General features: G+C 40.6%; 1 protein-coding gene across 1 annotated transcript; it reads left to right on the top strand.

Annotated features, from left to right (window-relative positions):
- The first annotated feature begins 3488 nt into the window (after positions 1-3488).
- Positions 3489-23380, top strand: GPR26 (G protein-coupled receptor 26). The gene is made up of 3 exons (XM_034777472.1): positions 3489-4156; positions 13685-13798; positions 22964-23380. The coding sequence occupies exons 1-3, from the start codon at positions 3489-3491 to the stop codon at positions 23193-23195; spliced, it is 1014 nt and encodes a 337-aa protein (XP_034633363.1). The 3' UTR covers positions 23196-23380.
- Positions 23381-24431: the final 1051 nt, after the last annotated feature.

Here is a 24431-nt window from a genome sequence, read left to right as displayed (position 1 = left end):
GCAAGAGTCAGGATCCAAGTCAGGCTGGGGTCAGAGGCTGGAGATCAGAAAAAGAGATGAGATCTGGAGTCACAGGCTGCCAGAAATCTGCATGATTACCCCAGCAACTTCCTGGGGCACCCTCCAGGGTTAAATAGTGACCATGGGCAACTCAGAGGGTCGCAGGGTGTTGTCACTCTGGACCCTTTGGGCGGTACTTCATGCAGCACCTAAGTGCCACAGTGCTCCTTGGAGGTAGCTCTGCAAGGCCTCTGAGTGGTGATGTGGGAATGTCAGCTCCCCCAGGCTTTGCAGACCCAGGGTTCTGATCCCAAGAATCCTTATAGACAACACCCCCAAGAACTCTTGGGCATGAAGGAGGAATGAGTCTGCTACTACACCCCTTAACATGCACTCATCTTCTGCTGGTGGTCAGGTCTGTCACCTAGTGCAGAGAGAGATGAGGTCCTTATCCCGCCCTCTCCTCACCCATTTGGATTGTCTCACACCTATGGGGGTGCTATCAGAAAGCAATTATGAACTCAGAATTGTGCTACAAATGAGGCTGTTCTGGTTGGTTGGGGAATGATGTGCTTTTCCCCTCCATGCCAGAGAGAGGCCACAGAGCCAATGCACACCTGCTTTAGAAGCATCTCAGTTTCAATAGCCTGCATGGCTTCTGTGCCCCCAGTACATGGGGTGAGGGTTGGCTCATGGATGCCTATAGTCACTGATCCACTTCACACTACCCCCATTACAGGTGAACTCCCTGCATCATGCTCCCTCTACACATTGGTCTGCTGATATGGGGGTAGGATTTACCTCACTCTAAGTTACTTCTGAAGTGCTCACTAACCTTTATTAGCTGAATTGTCAAGTAAAATAGTGGTAATGGCCTACCTTGGACAATAGAACATACCATACCAGCAGAGGGAATGTGAGCAGGACAGTGGGTTTCTCCTCTGCACTTTATAACCCGTGCCATATGGGTAGCACCTACACAGACAGCCTCATTTAATGTCTCATCCAAAGGTTGTCCCTCCAACACTGCAGCCCCCTGTTTAATATTAATAGCTCCTAGAAGCTGTTAGGAATTCTGTTTCCTTCTTGCGGAATACATTAGGAGCAGCAGCAGTAATTCCACAGTTAAGGCTGGGTTCTATTTTGCAATTAAGGAAAGTGTTCAATCTTTGTTTCTGGTATGAAAAAGAGTGTATCTGCTCCAAAATTTGAGGACATAATCTCTGAAAAGAAAAACCCTAATTCAAACTCTAACACCACTCTTACTGCAGACCTACTGTCCCCTACCACTGCCAGCCCACCCTACCCTGATCCTCTCCACCATCACCACCTAAGTCCCTTTTCTTTTTCTGTCTCCCTCATTCAAACCCACTCCCCCACTGGGCCTCTCCTGACAGACTGACACACCATCTCTCACCATTGTCAAACCAGGCCTGCTTGCATCCAGGCCCTCCCACCAGACCTGACCCTGATGTCCCTCTTCTGTCTCTCATGTAGCCCCAACACATTATCTTCCCATTTCTATCATCCCCCGAAAGACCCCCTTTCCCGTGGTATCCTCCCTCTGCTCCACAGAATCCCATTACCCTGCTCATCTTGGGTCTCCTGCTGTCATACTCCATCGGTCTTTTCTGACACTCCTGCTTCAGCTGGGCAGGGAGGTATGCTGGTCCCACCCTGGGCCTCTTTGGAGAGATTTATGCCAGGTCTTTCCCAGTCCCTACTATCCCCTTAACTGAGCAAAAGTCCCCCTAACAGGAGGCACTACCTACATGCTGCTGTCACATGGCCCTTGGTCAGCTGACTCAGTCACAGACCCGAAATTAGAGTCTTACTCCCTTACAAGCACAATTCACCCTGTGACAAGGATGTTTAACTTTTGTCCTGGTGTGAGGGAGAGCACTGTGAAATTAGGGCCTCTTTATGCTCTGGACCATTTGATTCCCAGTTTGCCTTAAGTCTAGGTAAAGGGCCTGTGTCCTCTGCCCAATGTTAAAGGTAAAGGAGCCCAGGAACTTTAATGGCATGTTCATATGGCTTAGTAGGTTAATTTTTTTTCTCTTTCTCTTTGTTAAATCTGTGTTAAGCAAGAAACACCTGGATGGAATAATATGGGGCCCTTCTCTAATACACAAGCTATTGATACAGTAGATGGTGACAGCTCTTCTACTGTGTGAATTAGAGGTTGGGTATTTTTAAAATGAATAGACACTGTAAATCAACCATGAACTGTACTGTGCAAGTGATAGAAGTAAGCAGTAAAAAATCCTTTTAAAAATGTAGTCCCTGCACCCACAGACTGTACTATGCACTTATTAAGCCACCATAACCCTGCAGCAGGGTATATTTTGCATTCTTATAGCAGGAGTATTAAGAATTGACTGCCTTGTTCAGAATGCAGCATTGCTTGCTTGCAACATTTAAGCATTTTAATTAGAGCAATTTTAAAGTGACAGAAAAGGAAACCTGTACCCATAAATCTCTTTTAATTCCTTTGATGATGAAACAAATGTTGTCATAGGGAGTCAGGAGACCTGGGTCCTGTTCCTCTGCTACTGACCTGCTATGTGACCCTGGGGCAAGTTACTTTACCCTTCTGTGCCTTGATTTTCCCCTTTCTAAAAAGGGGACAAAGGAGTACGCTGCTCAGAGATCCCTGGGTGAAAAGAAGTATAAGCTATAGAATTATGATTGTTTCCCTATAACACTGTAAGAATAGTAATAGAATACCTTATCCTGACCCTCCTTTTGAGCACAGCTAATCCATACAAAGAAGAGCCTGTGCCTTAGGTGAACACTAGTGACTGTGCAAACAGATGCCGTGAAATGCATGAAAAATACTGGAGTTTAGGAACTCAGTTACGTGTCTGTTGTTTGTAAATTAATGGCTAAATCGATTAAATAGAAGCATGCGATTTCTCCTGAGGAAAGTCTAGTCACTCTTGCAGCTTTCTAAGGGGCGAGGAGGGACGACAGACCCATTAAAGTCTGCGAAGCACCAGCAGTTTGCATGCTTTAATCAATTCATCGGGGTTTTATCTGTGATCCTAAAAGCAGGTTAGATTCAGCCTGAAAGGGGTGGGGGGGAGAAGGAGGAGGAGAGGGAGCGTCTAAATGCACTCGGTGAATTGCTGGGACTGATAATTAGGAATCTCAGGAGAGCCGCTTCTCAGAACAACCTGCTTCTTTTGGATGGAAGGAGTGGAGACAGTGGTTCAGTCCTGCTGATGTTTTTTAAGCCCTCCTCGCCGTTTGACGGGCATTCCCAGTGCTTTTGTGCACGTCTCTGAAAGCGTTGACGTGGAAAGAAGCAGCGGAGGGAGGGGAGGGTGAGGTGGGGGGAACTGCAGCTCTTCTAAAAATACTGAGGGCATGCGGGAGTGTGAGCAGGCAGGGGAGGAGGAGGAGGTGAGAGTGCCTCGCACCATGTTCTCTGGGTGCCCGCTGGGTGCAGTTTGGGAAATGTTCCTCCTGTGAATGGACGCACCATGAACATTTGGGAAGTGATCCTGGCTTTCTTGGTTGTGGTCCTGATCCTCGTGTCATTGCTGTCCAACGTGCTGGTGCTGATCTGCTTCTTGTACAGCGCCGACATCCGCAAGCAGGTCCCGGGATTGTTTATCCTCAACCTGACCTTCTCCAACTTGTTGATGACGGTCTTGAACATGCCCCTGACCCTGACAGGGATCATTTACAAGAATCAACCGGGGGGAGATCAGTTTTGCCACATGGTGGGATTCCTGGAGACTTTCTTGACCACCAACTCCATGCTGAGCATGGCAGCGCTGAGCATAGACAGATGGATAGCTGTGGTCTTCCCTCTAAGTTATCATTCCAAAATGCGTTACAAAGATGCTGCTCTGATACTCAGCTACACGTGGCTACACGCTGTGTCCTTCCCTATAGTGGCAGCTTCTCTCTCCTGGGTGGGTTTCCATCACCTTTATGCCTCCTGCACCCTGTACAACAACAGATCAGAGGAGAGGACACAGTTTGTGATTTTCACGGGGGTCTTTCACATCCTCAGCTTCCTCCTCTCCCTCGTAGTGTTGTGTTTCACCTATCTAAAAGTGCTGAAGGTGGCACGGTTTCACTGTAAACGGATTGACGTGATTACTATGCAGACACTGGTGCTGCTGGTGGACATCCATCCCAGGTAAGGAGATTGTCTGTATGCTCAATGAATGAGGGGGTCCCACTGCAAAGGAAGCCAGACCCGGAGCGTCAGCATCCTAAATAGGGTCCAATCTGTATCACAAGGAAGGCGAGGAGGGTATTGGGGAAGGGAGGACAGGAGGAGAGCATCTAAAATATAGCTCTGGTCTGCTTATAATCAGCATGCTTATTTGAGTTGCGCTCACATTTGCTGTTAAATTCATTGCCAACAACTCCTGAGATGGGAGAATGGCAAGCAATGTCATTTAACCGGGTTTATGTCAGGTCCGGGGAATTGCATTGGGGTGGAGGGCACCGGAGCAGCGAGCTTTGGATAGGACGGCCCTTCCATTGCAAATAGTTCTGTGAATGTTGCCCTTTGGCTCCGATGAGCACGTGCCGAAGTTTTGCTAACGACGCTCTAAAATGTGCTTGGGTACCACTGGAGGTGGATTAAACTGAAATTGAGCCTGCCCTTTAACTTTGCGCCGAATGTAATGTCTTTGCTCGAGCCTTGCATTGTCAGCGCGGAGTCAGTAACTTTCTCCCCCTTGAAGGAAGAATGCTTAGGCAAGACTACGTACCAGATAAACACGAGTGAATACCTAGATGTAAATCCACACCCGCGAGCATTCAGTGCCAGCCTTAATCTGACAAGCAAAGGGAACGGGAGTTAAATCTGCCCCCGAGATCTTCCATCAGCCCATCCTGCCTAGGTACAGAAGGAATGGGAAGCTGGAATACAGCGGGATAATGATTCTTAGATGAGCATAGGGGCGTTGAAGGAGTGTGTGGAGGGAGTGGGGGGCAGGTTCAGAAGAGGGTATTTGCAGCGTGTGAGGAAGGACTAACTCGGGGGATCTGTGAGGGGATGGATCTGGCCCAATAGAGAAGTCTGGAGGGAAGCAGATTTTTGCTGGGGGTTCTTCCCGGGTCAGTAAGAAAGGAAGGGGGGGGAGGCGTAGTGGAGGCTGGCGGAGAGGGAGTCTAGCTGGGAGAAGACCATGGACAATAGTCAGGAAGGGAGTGACTCTGGCTGGGTGAGTGTGTCTGGCTGAGAGGCAGGGGCAGAGGGGGAGATGCCTGGCCGTGGGGAGAGCAGAGAGGGAGAGGTTTGGGAGGGGAACAGGTCTAGCTAGAGGAGGCGGACAGGATGGGAAAGAGGACCAAACTCTTGAGGGGTCCGGGTCCGGCTGGGTGTGGGGCTGGAGAGATAGAAGAGAGCCCTTCAGGCTAGAGTGATCTTCCTGGAGGGGGGGGGGGGCAGGTATTCAAATCTGTCTGTCTGGGGGCTGTCGTGGGGAGATGGGTCTGGTGAGTGGCGGTGGAAGGGAATGGGTCTGGCTGGCAGTGTCCTGGTTTAGGATGTAGGGAGTCTGGCTAGTTGGAGCTGGGTGGGAGAAGGTCTGGTTGACTGGGGTGGCTGAGGAGAGTGCGAATGGATAGAAGGGTGAGTTCTGGCAAGGGGAAAAGTAGGGAGGAATGGGTCTGATTGATTGGGCTTGGGGGGCCCAGAGGAACTGGTCTGGCTTGGGGGTTCTAGCAGAAGTGTGTCTGGCTACCCGCAGTAAGTGATTGAAGGGGAACAGATCTGTCTAGAGGTACATTCAGCTGGGGGAAGGGAGAAAATGGTCTGACTAGGGCTGGGCTGAGGAAAGGAGGTCTGACTGGGAGTCTCTGGCTGGAGGTGGACAAGGGGAGGAGGTGTATAAAGAGAGTAGATCTGTCTGGGAAGGTCCATCTGGGCGTGGTGAAGGGGAGGAGCTGGGAGTGGGGTGGAAGGGAAGAGATTTTTCTGGGATATCTGGCTGTGGGTGGGTTGATTGGAGGTCATCTGTCTGAAAATGTGTTGGAGGGGAGAAGACCTGGCTGCGGGAGAGGAGGTCTGTATGGGGATGGAGAAAAGGTTCCATTCCATTCCAGTCATCCACAGTGACATTTCTTGCTATTGATCAACCTCAGCCTCTATCCCTGCAAGACAAACTTAGGGGCTCCCCTTGCTGGGACAATATTCAGCTTGCAGTTAGCTAGCAGCTGAGCTCCAGAAGGGCAAGACAGTTTCTTCCCACTGGTGAAGATCCTGCCTTCATGGGGACAAGAACATGAATCAAATTTCTGGTACCGCTGAGTCTTGGGTCCCCAAGTACCAAAGGGATAGGATTTCACCCATCTTTAGTGCCTGCTTTAGTTGCAGTTGACTTAGATGAGAGAGAAATGGAAACCTTAGCTCAGAAAATCTTTCCTTTTTCCACTTAAGTAACAATTTAGGGTTGTTTTCAACTAAGGATGTGGGGCGGATAAGGGAGTATCTCCTGCTGGCATTAATGAGATTCACAAGCATAAATCACTCCCTTATCCATAGCTCCATAGTAATAAGGGTTCCCCTACCATATGTGCCATTTGGTTGATAAAAAATAGCCAAATAGTTCTTAGTATTATTTCTTGCAAACACTACCAAATGTAATGGTTACTTCCATGAGCAGTGCCATAGACTACATTGGGACCAATTAAAATAGTCATCACTGTTCTTGACTCTTTGGGCAGTATTGGGCCCTAAAATAGTTTCTACAGTATTTAGAAGATTATAAAAATAAGTGTCCAAACAAGCATTTTCTGTTTTGTGAAAAGTTTTCTCATTTTTAATATGACTTATCATGATTTTCTCTAGCCTAGGTTAACTTGAGGATGTTTCTGAGCTAAAACATTGAAACAATGGTTTCTAGTTACCAGGGGTTGATCCAAAGTGGTTGTAAATGTTACACACCTTATCTTGCAAACTGACAGGGTAACATGGAGAACATCATGTCCATTCGTGATAATTGTAATCCATCCATTATATCAAATCCCTGCACATTGCACAGTAAAATGAGTTTTAAATCCTGTTGTAAATAACAGAAACATTGGCTGACTTTGATCTGTAGCTTTGCTGTCCCGCACTGCTGTAACAAATGGATGGAATTACTGTATATGAATCAGTTATACACTGTAACAGCTCCTATGATATGAAGCCTATAAAAAAGCCAGAGACCCTCTTATCTCTGCATATGTCTATAAAGTGCTAGACCAGCAAAGCACTTCAGCAGATGCATAACTTTAAATATATAAGTTCTCTTATTGATTTATCTTGTGGATCAAGGCCTAAGAAATTAGGTTGGGATTTTCAAAGGAGTCTATGGGAGTTAGAATTCCAAATCCCCCAAATTTTTCAGTTCTAGCAAGATAATTGGACAGGATTACCTTAGTATCAGCTGTATTCCCTTGTGCTTTCTGATATTTATTGTGGGAATATCTTGAATACTGCAACTACTTTACAGTTATCTAAAGCAATCTGCAATTTTTAAGGGACAATGCTATTATTTACTCTCCTCCAAATAGTGCTACTTAGTTGGTTAAGAAAATTGAAAAACAAAATACAGAATATAGCAGTTATATTCTGACCTAGTTTATGCAATGGTGAACTAAAAATAATATATGGTTGTTATTTTATAACAGTTTAAAAAAGGTTCAGAAGTAGGAAATACCCTTTTTGGAATAAAACAATATAAATACATCATATACTTCACGAACTCTTTTGAACTGCAGTGTTTAACATAGGATTCTGGGTCCACAGTTAGAAACCAAGTGTCTTCGATTATATCTGATACATCACCAAATTATAGCACACATAGTTATGAACTACTTTTCACCCCTATAATAGTATTCTGAATTTGTCAATAATATACTGTATACCTCCAGCTAATCCTCATCCACCATACATTTAGTAATTATTATTCTTACTGTAACACCTATAAACTTCAAGAATCCATGGTTGTGATTCCTAGGCTCAATATTAGTAACAGTTATAATTCTATTAACAACAACAACACATGTAAGGGGAAACAGGTATGTAGAGAGAGTAAGGAAGAGGGAAAAAACAATATAAAGAAACTGTGGAAAATGAAAAAATATGGCAGGAATATAAAAGTGGGAAATACCTGGAGCTGAGAAGACAATTGAATGAGAGAACAAAAGGGAATAAAGACAGAGAAGGAAAGAAAAGCAAGAACTCCCCCACCACAGAAAGGAAGTTCCTTAGGAATGATTAAAAGACGTCAAATAAGAGGCACAAAGATGTAATGGTGACATCTAGTCATCTATATATTGTTTGGCAAGACCTGAATAATTCACCTGTTGTTCACTACATATGGAAAATACAGTCATTTCAAACATCCCACATACTCAAGAGACCATTATGAGGCACTGTACAAACTACTAGCAAAAAAGACAGTATGAGTTCCAGACAGCTACAATGTAGGCACAATACAAGGCATAATCATTACACACACAGATCTTTCCATTTTTTTAATACTGTAACCCCAACATCTCTCAGTCTTCATTTGATTCAATCAGTCAGTCACTCTCCATACTCCATGCCCCCCAATCAGCCCTTTTCTACCTACATTTTCTCCATAATGTCTATCCTCCAGTATCTCCCTCTCTCTCTCTCTCTTTCTCTCCCCTGCCCCTTCTGTCTACCTCTCATTTTCCATAACAAATATTCATTTTCCCCTTTGCATCCTTAATCTGATCTACAAATGTTAAATTTTTGTAGTCAAAATGATGGTGAACCCCAGCATACAAAGGGGTTCTTCCCACTCAGTTATTTTCCCAAAATCTTGCACCATCTGTGTTATACGACAGTACAATATATGGCCTGCATATGAGATTTATACAAAATCCCAGTTTTTATTGCATTATCTATATGACGACAAACAGAGACTATATGTTAAGGAATGTGAATGAGGGTACAAAGTTCAAGCTGAGTGTTTGTCCTTCACTAAGCATTTCCTGCCTTGCCAATGCCCAATTCCTCTTTTTGGATGGAATATATTTAGGCCACAATCCTGCACTGAGAAACATGTACACACATCCCTCTGCCCCCTGTGGTTCATAATTCAGGATTGGGATCTTATTTACCAATATATATATATATATATATATATGTATTTTTTGAAATTTATTTTTATGTACACACAAGGGTGAATAATGCTGGAAAGGATGGCCACATTATTCCTGAATTGTAAAGCAACCAGTAATCTTTGAAGATCATCCAAAATGAGTGCCAAGAAAACTTTTAAAACACCTCACGTGATCATGTGTTTGTTTGGGGCACACCTTTAAAAAATTGTTTTACATTTTTATTACTATTGTTTTTCATCTCTCTACTCATAAAGCCATGTTGGCTTACTTATATACTGGAGTAGACAGCTAGAAAATTTAGAAATCTCCCCCCCCCAAAATTAGCTTCTATATATCACATTGTGGTTATTTGAAAGTCCATTATCTCATAAACTTTCCATTCTAGAATGAATTGCTTTATACCAGCTTTCCAACAGAGTATAGCATAGTTGTGAAATTTCCTTAATTAATGATCTCAGTGATCTGAAGAAACATTAATGAAAGGTAGATGATGAGTGCAGTTCTATTATCATTACTGAAACATATGTCTATGTATATATATTTATATGTATATACACATTAGTGCTGTTGATTAATCGCCGTTAACTCATGCGATTAACTAAAAAAAATTAATCATGATTAAAAAATTAATTGCGATTAATCAGTTTTAATCACTCTCAAACAATAGAATAACAATTGAAATTTATTAAATATTTTGGATGTTTTTCTACATTTTCATATATATTGAACTCTGTGTTGTAATTGAAATCAAAGTGTATATTCTTTTTTATTACAAATATTTGTACTGTAAAAATGATAATCAATAGAAATAGTATTTTTCAATTCAGCTCATACAAATACTGTGCAATCATTTTGTCCTGAAAGTGCAACTTACAAATGTAGATTGTTTTTGTTACATAACTGCACTCAAAAACAAAACAATGTAAAACTTCAGAGCCTACAAATCCACTCAGTCCTACTTCTTGTTCAGCCAATTGCTAAGACAAACACGTTTGTTTACATTTACAGGAAATAATGCTGCCCATTTCTTATTTACAATGTCACCTAAAAGTGAGTACAGGCTTTACATGCCTTTTGTAGACGACATTGCAAGATACTTACATGCCAGCTATGCTAAACATTCATATGTCCCTTCATGCTTCAGTCATCATTCCAGAGGACATGCTTCCATGCTGATGACTCTCATTAAAAAAATGTGTTAATTAAATTTATGACTGAACTACTTGGGGAGAATTGTATGTTCCCTGCTCTGTTTTACCTGCATTCTGCCATATATTTCATGTTATAGCAGTTTTGGATGATGACCCAGCACATGTTCATTTTAAGAACACTTTCGCTGCAGATTTGAAAAAACGCAAAGAAGGTACCTGTGAGAGATTTCTAAATATAGCTACCGCACTCGACCCAAAGTTTAAGAATCTGAAGTGCCTTCTAAAATCTGAGAGGGATGAGGTGTGGAGCATGCTTTCAGAACTCTTAAAAAAGCAACACTCCGATGTGGAAACTACAGAACCCGAATCACCAAAAAAGAAAATCAACCTTCTGCTGGTGGCAAGTGACTCAGCATAATGAAAATGATAATGCATCGGTCCGCACTGCTTTGGATTGTTATCAAGCAGAATCATCAGCAGCATGGACGCATGTCCCTTGGAATGGTGGCTGAAGCATGAAGGGACATATGAATCTTTAGCGCACCTGGCATGTGAATATCCTGCAACGCCAGCTACAACTGTGCCATGAGAATGCCTGTTCTCACTTTCAGGTGATATTATAAACAAGAAGTGAGCAGTATTATCTCCTACAAATGTAAACCAAATTTTTTGTCTGAGCGATTGGCTGAACAAGAAGTAGAACTGAGTGGACTTGCAGGCGCTAAAATTTTACATTTTTATTTTTGAATGCATTTTTTTGTACATAATTCTACATTTGTAAGTTAAACTTTCATGATAAAGAGATTGCACTACAGTACTTGTTTTAGGTGAATTGAAAACAAACTTTTTTACAGTGCAAATATTTGTAATAAAAAATAATATAAAGTGAGCACTGTATACTTTGTATTCTGTGTTGTAACTGAAATCAATATATTTGAAAATGTAGAAAACATCCAAAAATATTTAAATAAATGGTATTCTATTATTTTTTAACAGTGCAATTAATCACATGATTACTCGCAATTGATTTTTTTAATCATGCGATTAATCTCAATTAATTGTTAATCGCTTGACAACCCTAATAAACATATAAGTGCATTTGCATATGGAAATATACATATACACATAAATACATATATATAGTATCTAAGAAAAAGAGTGAAAGAAAATATATTAAGATGTGATGTGTTTATCACATGCTTTTGGGATGGTTGTGTTACTCACAAGTTGGGACGTCTTGCGTGACATATGCAGTGTCCCAGTTGAGTGTTAATAAAACCTGAATACTAAATGGTTCCAAATATGCCACATAACATAGAGAAAAAATATTTTAGAGAGTTAAAAAAATTGATGAGAATTGGGGTTTTTTTGGATTAAGTTCCTTCACCTAGAAAGCCAGGTGGCTGAGTTGCCATGAGTTCAGCTGTACAGGGCAAAGAGGAAGCAATAAAAACCTCTATCAGTAATCTAAAATAGATGGTCTAGATCTAAAATGCCACATATTTAACATCCAATTTCCCAGTTCCTTCAGGACTGAAAGCAAATCCTGGGTTCCAGTGGAACCCTTTCCCAAAGGTATAAAAATTCCACTTTTACCCTTGAAGAGATCAACAAACAAAAACAAAAAACAAAACAAAAAGAGAATTTGCACGTGGCATTGTTGAGATATGATTCTCCTCATCCTGGGCAGGAGTATTTTTTTCAGGAATGGGGGTGGGGATCACATATTTCAAGGGAGGAAGAAACTTTTTTTTGGCATGTTTGTTTTAAAAACAGTGATTGAAGATGTCCAGGGAGCTGGCAATATAAGAATACATTTCCAACTGAGAACGTAGGAAATCCGTTCTCTAACAAAACCCACGGCAAGCCTTGGAACTCATTGCCACAAGGTAGCAATGAAGCACAGAATTTAGTAGGATTCAAAAAAGGATTAGACACTGAAATGATAATGAAAATCTTTATGGTTCCGTTAGCCTTAAGTGCTATCAGAATCCGGAGATTGGAGTAAGCCCTAGGCCTGTCACTGTATACATGTTTGGAACTGAGAACCAACAATGCATTTACAATAAAATTATTGATAAATGACAATTACAGAAATGCTGCTCCTGGCTCAAACTGTGAAGTCCTAACTTAGGATCAATGGTGGCTTTGCTGTTAGTCCTGTGCATGAAACAGCTTCCAGTTGTGCTGCCCCAGGAGCAGAGCAGGGAACAGATTGACTCAGAGCCCCAGTCTGCCTCCTGGTTTCCCTTGCTCAAGGGGGAATGTGCCTTTGCCATAGCATATGTAGTTGGGACATTGAGGGAGATGGGGCATTTTCCCTGCCCCTTTCCACCCACATGCACAGTGCAGACATAACAGCCCTGAGAAAGTGCTCTTCTCTCCATGTATAGATGAGCAGAATGGGCCTCAACTGGATCCTAAATACACTCACTCCTCATTTAGGTGAATTGATACTGATTTCAGTGGAAGTTTTGCCAAGTAAAACCAAAGGCTCATTTCAGAAAGGTGCTGAGGATCTTCACTCACTTAATTTCAATTTGAGTTGAGCTCCTTAGCAACTCATAGGTGGCTCATCGAACCAGGGTTTCAGATCACCTCCAGATCTGGCCCAATGTGAGTTTTAAGAAGCAGTTCATGTGCTACAATGGCAAATATTATACCAAAGTAAATACATACGGTGGTTAATTTCTTTCTACTTGTCTAGTCAGTCCTTATAAACAAAACATGCAGGTTTCAGTCCAGGGTTCAGGATGTTATAGCTATTTAGACTTGATATTTAATTGTCTGTTTTGCAAAGCTACATAAACTTTTTTCTAGTATTATGCATAGAAATTTACAAGTAATTACAAAGCGTATGGCCATACAATTCATATCTATGTGATAGAATGATCTTTCTAATGTCATACAAAACTTTCACAGTATGTTATATTTTTCCAGTTACATTTTTATTACGTTTAACTAAGGTATTAATATACTGAATATTTATTGGTTGTCGCTTTGGAAAGTTCTGATCTCCTTTTTTCTCCTCCCCTATAATATGTTGTTTAAAATGTTCTTTCTATAGACTCATGTTCCATATGTACCATTTTGGTTTTTTTCCAAATTCCATTGACTACAAAGGGCCAAATTCAGGCCTGATGTAAGCAGGTACAACTTCCACTGATTCCAAGGAGAGGTATAGCTACTTTTACCAGGGATGAATTTGACCCAATCTCATTATAAAATAATAGAATTTAGTGTGTGTGTGGGGGGGAGAATATGAGTTAAGGGATACAATGAATTAATAGATAGCAGTGTCCTGTATGACTAGAACGTTTTCTGGGAAGACTTGTATAAACCACTCCAGGAGTAAAACCATTAAAATCTGCTATTTGGTATTGTGATTCATGTTATTGTTTGTGTTAAATGTTACACAGTGTACGAGAGCGTTGTCTAGAAGAACAAAAGAGACGGCGGCAACGAGCAACAAAGAAAATCAGTACCTTTATTGGTACTTTTATACTTTGTTTTGCACCTTATGTAATTACAAGGTAAGTTCAAACCTACCTACTGAAATTCCATCTGCACTAACTGAGAAAAGTTAGATCAATCAATCAGAAAACAAAATATTAATCCACAAGTCTCCTATTCTCATCAAATTTTTTGTCAAACATTTCCACTGTTATGAAGGTTGCATTTACTGTAGTAAGGGTATTCTATATATTTTATAGTTCTTATTCTGTCCAATTCTCAGTCAGGCAACAGGTCAAACTTTGATCTCAAAGTCCAAATAGGCCAGGATTCTTCTCTCATACACATCAGAGTAAATCAGGAGTAACTCCACTGAACTCAGTGGGTCAGATGGGTCTGCTGTCCTTATTCATGCTTAGTTCAGTACACAAATTGTCCCTCTGATTTCTGTGGGACGCTTTACAGAATAAGGTACTACACAGCCTGAGTAAAGCTATGAGAATCTGGTCAAATGAGATCAGAATCTGGCCCACAGACTTAAATGGAAGTTTTGTCTCAGTGGATAGAGCTTTTAATCATAAACAGAATATCAAAGCTTTCGTGGCTCAGAGCTAAAACAAAAATTCTTGTGATCTATGATCAGATGCCAGTTTCCATCTGCTATCTTATCTTTAAAAATGGTCCTATAGGAAACATAAAATTAATCCTATGAGATAAAAATGTTAAAGCATGTAGCCCAGATAAACATTCTGAAGTTACATATATTGGAAAGGAATGTTCAACTTGCATTCATTATTAAAGGACTCCAGACAAATTTTGGTGCTGGAACTGGAGAAGAAAATTTCTTCTTGAATATTACTGAATGCTGTTCTAGTGAAAATAAATTACTGGAAAGTCAGACCCAACATATGTGGGCACAACCTAAAAGGTTAAGTTAATTTTTTTGGAATATTTATGATATTTGGTATCTCTATATATTTTTAAATAGGCTTAAAATCTCTTGGCAGAACTGGAGGTTTGAGTGTCATTCATGATGTTACGTCCACGACAATAATGACCATTAAATACATGGTGTTTATTTGTAACAGAATGTGGCTGTATTTATTGATAAATTCCACTTAATAACAGCAATAAGATCTTCTAGGCAACACATTCTGACACTTTTTAGATTATTAGAATCACTTAGTCTTCAGTCTCATGCTTTTCAATGTCAGAACTAGAGTATTTGTCTGATTTCAAGAGACTAACTTCATTTTACACTAAAACTTTGAATTTAAGGCTGAATGGTGATTTTTAAGATCCTTCTCCATAGTAGCCTATGGCTCAGTCTTGCAAGGCGCTGAGCAGTCTGTCCTAAATCCGGCAAAGCTCATTAGGTACATGGTTAACTTTAAGCATGTGAGTAATCCTGTTGAAGTCAATCGGTCTATCAAGTGATCAAAGTTAGGCAGATATCTAAGTGGGAACAGAGTTCTCAACACTTTTCAGAATCGAGCGCCTAGTCATTTTTCTAAGCAAAGACTGAATATAAGGTATGCATGGAAAGAGAAAGTTAATCACTCAGGCCCTCTTTCAGCAATCCATTCCTAATTCAGCAAAGCACTATGCTTCAATTAAATATGTGCTTACCTGCTATGCTGAGTAGGGATGGTTTTAAGCATGTGGGTTAATGCTTTGCTGAATTGAGGCCACAAAACTGTAAATCATGAGGCGTGATGATTGATCTGGGTTTAGAATAAGGGGATCTCAAAGTAACTTTGGTTTAGCCAGGGAAAAGCTAATCTAACTGGGGTTAAAAACCAGTACTTTCAGTGATTCAAACAAGTACTGGAGGCAACTGTTTGTTTTTAGCTCTGAAGTAGAAACATGCTATTAAATACTTATTAAGGATACGCCCCTTTAATTTATAACAAACCCCATTAGGTCCAGTCACTGACATGTACCAATACTCCTTGTTTCTGAAGGGCTTTGGTCCATATTTCTAGAATTACTAACATAATAATATGATAGCTGTACCTTTCTATATTATATGTTAATATACTTTGATTTGCAATAATGCTGCTAGTCCATGCTTCCGTTCCTTATATCTTTATATTAAGATATGTAGCTATACCTACCATTAGATAACATTCTCACACATCCCTTTATTTCCTCTCTGTAGCTTTTCAATACAAATATTTTTATTTCAATTTTTTCTGGCGACCTATTGCAGACTCTAGGCCCTTCATATTATTTCATAATATTCAACATTTACTCATGTGAGTAAATTCTGTGTGTCAATAATCAGGCCCTAAATTAATGAATTATCCCATAACATCAGCAAAAAATAGCCCACAAGCTCTAACAAACAAATTTTTAACGAAAAAAGGTAAGAATTCTCTTATGTCATCATGGAACATTTGACAAACAAACAATGCCACATTTTTCAAACCTGCTTGTCTGATCTTTGCAGACAAAATCCTGTTTGTACAAATGAGTATTTGGGGACAGAATTCCAATGAGGGGTTCCCACTTGCCAGTTTGTGCATATAAATACTCGATTTTCATAATCAATTTTGGGCAGCCAGTTTTGAAAAAAACAGCCTTCTAGTCTCAGCTGAAAACCTTAATTGATGTGAAGTGGAGATATGACAATGGCTAGAAAAAAAGGCTTCTGGGGCTCACAGGTCAGGTTATAGGAATTCACATGTCACTCTGATTCCTTGCAGAACATGGCAGGTCATGATACATATACACACTGAAGAAGCAAGACTGACTGTTAATAAGGCTGCTCACAATCACTGAGAAGCAGTCATTTTCATGCTTTTGGAGGTTATCCAGTGCAGTGGCTATTAAAACAAGCACTTTGTCAAAAGGAGGACATCATGCTAACAGGCTCCCATTTTACCAAACAATAAGGTGAATAGCTGCGTGCCTGGAGCTTCTTTATAACAATTAACACAGAAATCAACATGTAGCATCAAAACTCTCTGATAAAGCCTTGAAAATAAAGATCTCATCAGTACAACATATTTAATCAGAAACTATTCAGGTCAAATTCTGATGTCAATGGGAGTTGTGTGCAAATATCTGAGGGTAGAAGTTGGCCCTTAGCATTTCGACATATACTAAAACAATAAGAATTCAGGCTAAATAGAGGTAATACACTAGAGACAGTCTTAACCAAATTTCTGGAAAATGAATGGATTTGTTCTGATACGATCATCTAAAGACCCAGAAAATATCTGTTTTGTCTCACCGTTTAATGATAAAATGTTTGAGACTATCTGTTCTATACTGTGTTTTTTCCTATAACTGTTCTCAGATTACAGCACTGAAAATCAAGTATGTTGGAACTACATCACTGTCTAAGCTTCTTTAATGTGTTTGCAGTAAAAGCTTTCACTACAACAAATGTTTAGACACAGAGGCATGCACTGACTTGACTAATACAAAGGAGTTTCACTAGAGTGCCTAAGAGATTAATGTCTTAATTCTCAAACTAAACAAACATTCTCTCCTGTTTACTGGAAGTGAAGTTAAAAGATTTATTATCTACATGACATTCTTTCTAATAATTATAAAATTCTAAAATATTAACAAAATATTACAAGGAATACAGCTTTGAAGCATTAAGGCATTTGGAATTGTGTAGATGATGCTGTGGAATTTAATTTACAGATGGCACTAAAATATTAATGCGACTACTGAAAATGTCACTTTTTGGCTCTAATGTTTCATGAAAATTGAAACTGGATGCATAGAATGTCCCTCATCAATGGGAAACAAAATCTTCCTTCAAAGATGATGACAAATACAATATGTCTTGAATATCCATCATGGAATTGTCTGTGTATTGCACAACATTCAGCATTGGGCTCTGTGTACATTTCTATGCCTGTGATTTTATTACATGTTACATCTGTAATAAAAACACAGGCATAGAAATATATATATAGTTGCCAAAAATAATGCGCTATGTATTATGCAAATTGTAAGTTTCAAGGAAACCTACATATAATTTAATAAACTACTAAAAATTCTGTTGATAAATGTGAGAGATTTCTAATAGGCCTCAATCATTGAAGAAAAAAATAGCAGTGAATCTTGGATAGCTTCCTCTAACTGTCTACTTGATGTGCTTTTAGAGAAGATTGATTATAATTCATGGAATTGATTGACTCAGGGTCAAACACGAAGTTCACATCTTGGTTATTGAAGGCATCCACTGAATTTAATGAAGTTCCATCAAACTCTATCAGAATATGAAACGTCTCACCCAGTAAAGTATTCTCTAGTTACCAGAGTTTGAATGACTCGTCCTTCTCCTATCTGATCTCTTGACCTCTTTCCACATTTTAGAGCACTTTCTCTGTCTGAGAAAGAAGTATACAGCTTGTTACCAAACAATTTTAGAATGGCTATATGAAGAAAAGATTAGAGAACCTGAACTGAATTTGTTAATGGGCATCTTCAACATGAAGGGGTCCTGGTTATGTGTGGGAAAGAAAATCCCTTTTGAAACTTGACAGCTATGCAATAGCCAATATGCAATTATTTGAAAGGGAAACTAATCTACGGTACAGCACTTTTTGGTTTAAACTCAATAGCCAAACATTGTCTTCACTTGCTGCCCTTGGACAATGATTTCATTTAATTGTCTTAGTTCATATACATCTAAACATTCACAGTATTGGCAATAGGTGACAGGAACAGCTCACAGAGTGCAAGTAGTTATACTGTTCAGTGTGCAGACCGACAGACATTGAAGTCATGTTTGTCAACTGATTTTAAAATGAAAAGTCCCTCTATGGCTTATGAGAGGTTTATCATCATGATATTGACTGGGAAACTATGAGAGCAAAAGTGGTTTTCACAGCAAAGAAAAAAAATATGAAAACCGGCATGCTGGAGAGTATTTCTATCATGGGGCCCACCTTTCTGCTGTGTCGCCCCTTAATTCCCTTTCTTTCACTGTTCCTGCAACATCTAAGATCACACTAAGAAACTTTACCATTCATATAAAGAAACACACCCCCATACAAAATAGTATTTAAATGCTAGTGTAAAAGACATAGAACGATCTTCATTATTATCTACATTACAGTAGTGTCTAGAAGCTTCAACTGAGATCATGGCTCCATTATACAGCCTCAAAATTACTTTGACAAGTTGGAGAATTGGTCTGAAATCAACAAGATGAAATTCAATACAAATGCAAAGTACTGCGCTTAGGAAAGATGCACAACTCCAAAATGGGAGATATCTGGCTAGATGCTAGCACTTCCAAAAAGGATCTAAGGGGTATAGAGGAAAGTAAATTGGATATGAGTCAACAATGTGATGCAGGTGCCAAAAAATCTACTATTCTTGGACGTATTAGCAGGAATGTCACATATAAGACATAGGAGGTAATTGCCCTGCTCTATTTGGCATTGGTGAGGCCTCAGGTGAAGAACTATGTTCAATTCTGAGCACCACACTTTAGGAAAGGTGTGGATAAATTGGAGAGAGTCCAGAGGAGAGCAACAAACATGAAAAAAGGTTTAGAAAACCTGACCTATGAGTAAAGGTTAAAAAACCTGGGCAAGTTTAGCACTGAGGAAAGAAGACTGAGAGGGGACCAGATAACAGTCTTTAAATACTTTAAGGGCTGTTATAAAGAGGCCAATGATCAATCGTTCTCCAGGTCCACTGAAGGAAGGAGAAGTAGTAATGGGCTTAATCTGTAGCAAGGGAGGTTTAGGTTAGATATTAGAAAAATCTTTCCAACTATAAGGGTCATTAAGCTCTGTTAGATTTGGGGTTAGGCTTCCTAGGGACATTGTGGAATCCCTGTTATTGGAGGTTTTTAAGAACAGGTTGAATGTTTGTCAGGGATAGTCTAGGTATACTTGGTCCTGCCTAAGCACAGGGGGCTAGACTAGATGATCTCTCGAAGTCCCTTCAAGCCCTACATTTCTATGATTCCGAACTAGGTGCTGTACAAACACATAGGGCTTGTCTACACTTTCAGCACTGCAATGGCGCCTCTGTCATTCTTAGTGAAGACGCCTACCCGGAGCTTCTCCCATCGGCATAGGTACTCCTCCTCCCCGAGAGGCAGTGGCTACATCAATGGAAGAAGTTCTTCTATCAACACAGCACTGTCTACAGTGGGGGTTAGGTCGGTATAATTACATCGCTCAGGGGTGTGGATTTTGTTTACAGTGTAAGTAGGCAGGACAAACAAAAGGTGGGAAGGGAAAGAGAAACATGGAGAGGTGAAGTGACTTGCCCAAGGCTAGTGGCGGAGCCAATTAAGGAACCCAGGTCCCAATCCAGTGCCCTAACCTCTGGCCCATGCCGCTTCTCAATTCTCCTTCAAAAAGCATGATTGAGGGAGGAATTAAGCAAGAGATTAATAAACCAAGGGGGAAGACATACACATCGGTAAGATGATTGAGTCAGACAAAGCTACTTTTAATACTGCTTCAAAAACTGTGCCTCAGTCATGCTCTCTGAAACAGTACTGACAGTTTTTTTCCCTGCAGGAACACTAGCAAGAAACCCATTTGCTATACATGTTCATGGGGACCTGCTGCTGAAAACTTTCAGCAAAGATTTAATTTCCCAATGCAGATCAGGGCATTTTATTCTCAGATAGCAGGACATGCATCTTTTGAAATACTGTTCTGGAAAAATCAATGGTTTTTCAACAATTTTGGACACATATTAAGCAGAACTGCCCTTCGGTGCTTCTCAAAGACATTTCAAGAGAAAAGCTTGCAAAATATTCAATATTGTCTTATCAACCTTGCCTGAAATATCACAAAATGAAGTATCTGTATTTGAATCAGCATAAAATGAAGTAACTTAGCTGAGAAACTCTTTTCACTGCTGCTTTGAAAAATTCACATTGCTATATTGCACATGTGTACGTTTTTTCCATTAAATGACTGATTTATTAATTCAGAACATCTCTCTAATATTAGCATCTAGATGATCTCTCAGTGATGAATTTTCCTGCATTGCCCCCTTTTCTTAGAGACAGATCAAATGTTGAATGAAGACAATTGGAATCTTTCCATTACATTTAATAGAAATTGGATGTTTCATCCATTATTTTAGAGCCAGATAACACTCGTGATACTTGCTACTGTCTAGGGTCATTAGCCAGGCTGCTCAAGAGTTGGTCCAGAACAGCTGGAAGAGGTATATGGTTCCTCTGTGACAACAAGATGATTTCCAAAATGCTAATATACAAAAGTTATCGAGAACATTACAGGAACTACCAGGGCCGCCTTGGGTGGGGCGGGACAAGTGGGGCAATTTGCCCCGGGCCCCGCAGGGGCCCCCACGAGAGTTTTTCCTCACTCTGGGGGTCCTTCACTCGCTCTGAGGGCCCCGGAAAACTCTTGTGGAGCCCGGGCCCCCAGAGCTTCTTCCACTCCGGGTCTTCGGCTGCAATTCGGCGGCGGGGGGTCCTTCTGCTCCAGGACCCGCCGCCGAAGTGCCCTGAAGACCCGTGATGGGGGGGTCCTTCCGCCCCGGGACCCGCTGTCGAAGTGCCGGGTCTTCACCGAAGACCCCAGGCCCCCTGAATCCTCTGGGCAGCCCTGGGAACTACCATCCTTCAAGATCTAGGATACATCTACACTGCAAAGACAAAAACACAACCCCTGAAGCAACAAGTCTCAGCGCCTAGGTCAACTGACTCAGCTTCATGAGGCTTGCACGACAGGGCTAAATACAGCAGTGTAAATATTCCCACTTGGGCTGGAGCCTATGTCCTGACACCCATCGAGCTGGGAGGGTCTCAGAATCTGGGCTTCAGCCTGAGCAGGAACACTATACACTGCTATTTTAGACCCATAGTTCAAGCCCAAGTTAGTTTAGCTGGGCTCAAACTTGCTGCAGTAGTTCTTTGTGTTTTGTGTTTTTTTTTTTTTTTGCCATGTAGACGTACAGCTAGTATTCTGCACATGCAATCCACTCGCCTGAGCAATGGCACTCCTCTCGGAGCTGAACTCTAGCATACTAAACAACGGTTTTAGGACAATATTTAGAAAATTATTTTGGACAATTTGGAAAAAAGGTTCTTGTAAGAGTTGAGATTAATTCGTTGTGCACCAGTGATTGTGTGATAATAGCATGATATTTAACAGGAAGTTTTCAGCGAAGACTGTATTCATTTCATTAATTAATTTGTGACTAAGCAAAACCAAAAATAAACATGAAGCTGATGATACACCACGATACAAAATAATTTCTGAAGAAAGCCAAGTGTAAGTTCATGCTTTCCTTTACTAGACCAAGACCTTATAGGAATAAGCATTCAGTAACGATCAAAGAAAGCAATACACCTTCTCAGGAAGGGCATACAGATAGGATACAGCCTACAGAATCAAAGAATAATTGTTGAATATCTGTTATGAATCATAAGACTTGTGTGAGGTCCCTAAATGCTCAATGTGAGACCCACACTGAAAGGGACCTGCTCTAAATCAACAGGAAGTACATTCTTCATTTTCTTTTCTCATTGTTACTAGAAAAGCCATGGGAGAGATCATACAAATAAAGTCATGTTCATATCAATATTTCCAAAAATCAAGCTTGAACAGTAAACATATCCTTGCTCCAAATGGATGCAACTTCATTGAAGCTAGTGGAATGCATTTACTTACAGCTGGGCTGTATGTGGTCCAATATAGTGAACATTTCTGCTCAGGTCAGATCCAGAGATGATTCCTCAGGATTTCCGACTACAGTAAATGCAGCTTATTTGAGAAAGGACTGAGTAAAACATGAGAATTTGGTCTCTTGCATTTAGTTTAAAGATCTTGGGGAGGTGGGCTCATGTTTTTTCCCCTTCTTGATGCTATCATTCAGTAGCTTCAAGATCCCAAGAAGGCAGCTGTATATGGCTTATGTGTGAGGGAATGTGGTTTCCACAATAAAGAACCACCACATAAAAAAACAATACAGCTGGTACTTGGTCTGTGTGGGTTTGTTCTGTTGTGCACAGAACTGGTCATCCAGTTATAGTCCTCTGCTAACCTGCACAGGGAGGTATGCATGTAACTTCCATTTATAATAAAGGCAGCTGTATGTAGAACCAATGTGCTCTGTTGAAATTGTAGTCCCTTGCTCTGCTAAGAACTGAACAATACAAAGAAAATTCCTCTCCCTGATCCAACTGGTGTGCCACTAGCAGTTTGCTCTGTTTCCATCTGTACTGTTGTTATGTCTCTCTCTCAGTAACACTTTTCCCCGTTTCTTGGCAGACTGGTAGAATTATCATCCGTAGTCCCCATCAATTCTCACTGGGGAGTCATTTCCAAGTGCTTGGCTTACAGCAAAGCTGTTTCAGACCCTTTTGTGTACTCTTTATTACGACATCAGTACAAGAAGACGTGGAAGGACATAATAAACAAGATTCTTAAAAGAAGCTCCATAAATTCCTCAGCCCTCACAAGCGAATCGCACAATCAGAATATATTGCAAACAACTGAATGAGGAAGCCAGCACAGATTCTCCACGAAAGATGGAAGAATATAAGGTGGTTGGGGGGAGTAACATGTAGCTATCATTAACTAACAATGGTCATGAAAGTTATTCACTGAAGCTCACAGTCTAGCTTGTACCTCATCAGCAGCCCATGTAACAACTTTCCTAGTGAAGCTGGCTGCTTCACATGTCCTTCTTTTGACATGAAGTGTTGTAATTGATACCTGAACCTGCCAGCTCTCCAAACGCAAATATCCCATTGACTTCAATGCAAGGTGATGCATCCATAATGAGTCAAACCCTGTCCTTATTTGAGGGAGCCATAGAAGTGGCAGGAGCAAAATTTTGCAGGGTCCATTTCAATGCTACTCTAAAAAGCTGTAGTGTGCATCCCTGGCTTGCACATGTTGCTGGCTCCATGTGATGCTCCACCCGATCCCCCTTGCTAGAATTACAGAATGATGCTCACCTGGCTGCTTGAGTAGGTCCCTATGGAAAATCTTGTTAGACCTTAATAGAAAATTATCTGTCTGTTTACCTATGTGCTTATATGGCCCCTTTGCTGTAGCTTCTGAGGTCCTTTTTCTATATGCTTTTTTGAACTATCCTGTAGAACTGAATAGAGAATGATATCTCCTATAGAGTGCTATAGTATGGCTCAATTAAGGCCATCTTTCCTTATTAAATCCTGTAGGTTCTCAGAGTAATTTCTATAGAACTTTCTTGGTTTCCTCCCCATGAAATTCTAGAGGACTTTTCCACAGGGTATACGGGGATAAGAGGTCAGGGTACATATGTCCCTTTCCCATATGTCTGAACTGTATAGGGATAGGGGAGGATTTTACCCAATGACTGCAGGACTGGACTCATTTCCCAGAAAGTTTTCAAAGAGTCTAGTTATTTTCTTCACTGAAACTTTATTAATCATGAAAAGCTTTAAATTGTTATGGTTTTTGATGGTTAGTTGTTTTTTGGGAGAAGTAGAAGGTGGTTTGAAGTAGAGATAGGCCCAAAGCTGAAATGGACTGGGCCAAAAATCATGGATCCAAATTCTCCTAAATTTGTGGTCCAAACTCTGGATCAAGATTTGAATTTCCCAAATTTCAGGGTGTTAGATTTAGTCCCTTATAGAGCTAGATTCAATCTGCAGACTTCAGTCTGAACCCAGATTTGAAGCTAATTCTGTTTTAGAGGTATGGTTTCTTCTCAGTCTTTTATTAAAGAACAGCTCTGTCATTATCAATC

Source organism: Trachemys scripta, chromosome 7, assembly GCF_013100865.1.
Source record: "Trachemys scripta elegans isolate TJP31775 chromosome 7, CAS_Tse_1.0, whole genome shotgun sequence".
NCBI classification, from domain to species: domain Eukaryota; kingdom Metazoa; phylum Chordata; order Testudines; family Emydidae; genus Trachemys; species Trachemys scripta.
The sequence above is the reverse complement of the archived record's forward strand: the minus strand, read 5'-3'. Positions and strand labels throughout refer to the sequence as shown.

Coding starts and splice junctions, on each gene's coding strand:
- GPR26 (XM_034777472.1), top strand. CDS start 3,489: ATGAACATTTGGGAAGTGATCCTGGCTTTCTTGGTTGTGGTCCTGATC. Junction 4,157..13,684: donor CTGGTGGACATCCATCCCAG/GTAAGGAGATTG, acceptor AATGTTACACAG/TGTACGAGAGCGTTGTCTAG. Junction 13,799..22,963: donor GCACCTTATGTAATTACAAG/GTAAGTTCAAAC, acceptor GTTTCTTGGCAG/ACTGGTAGAATTATCATCCG.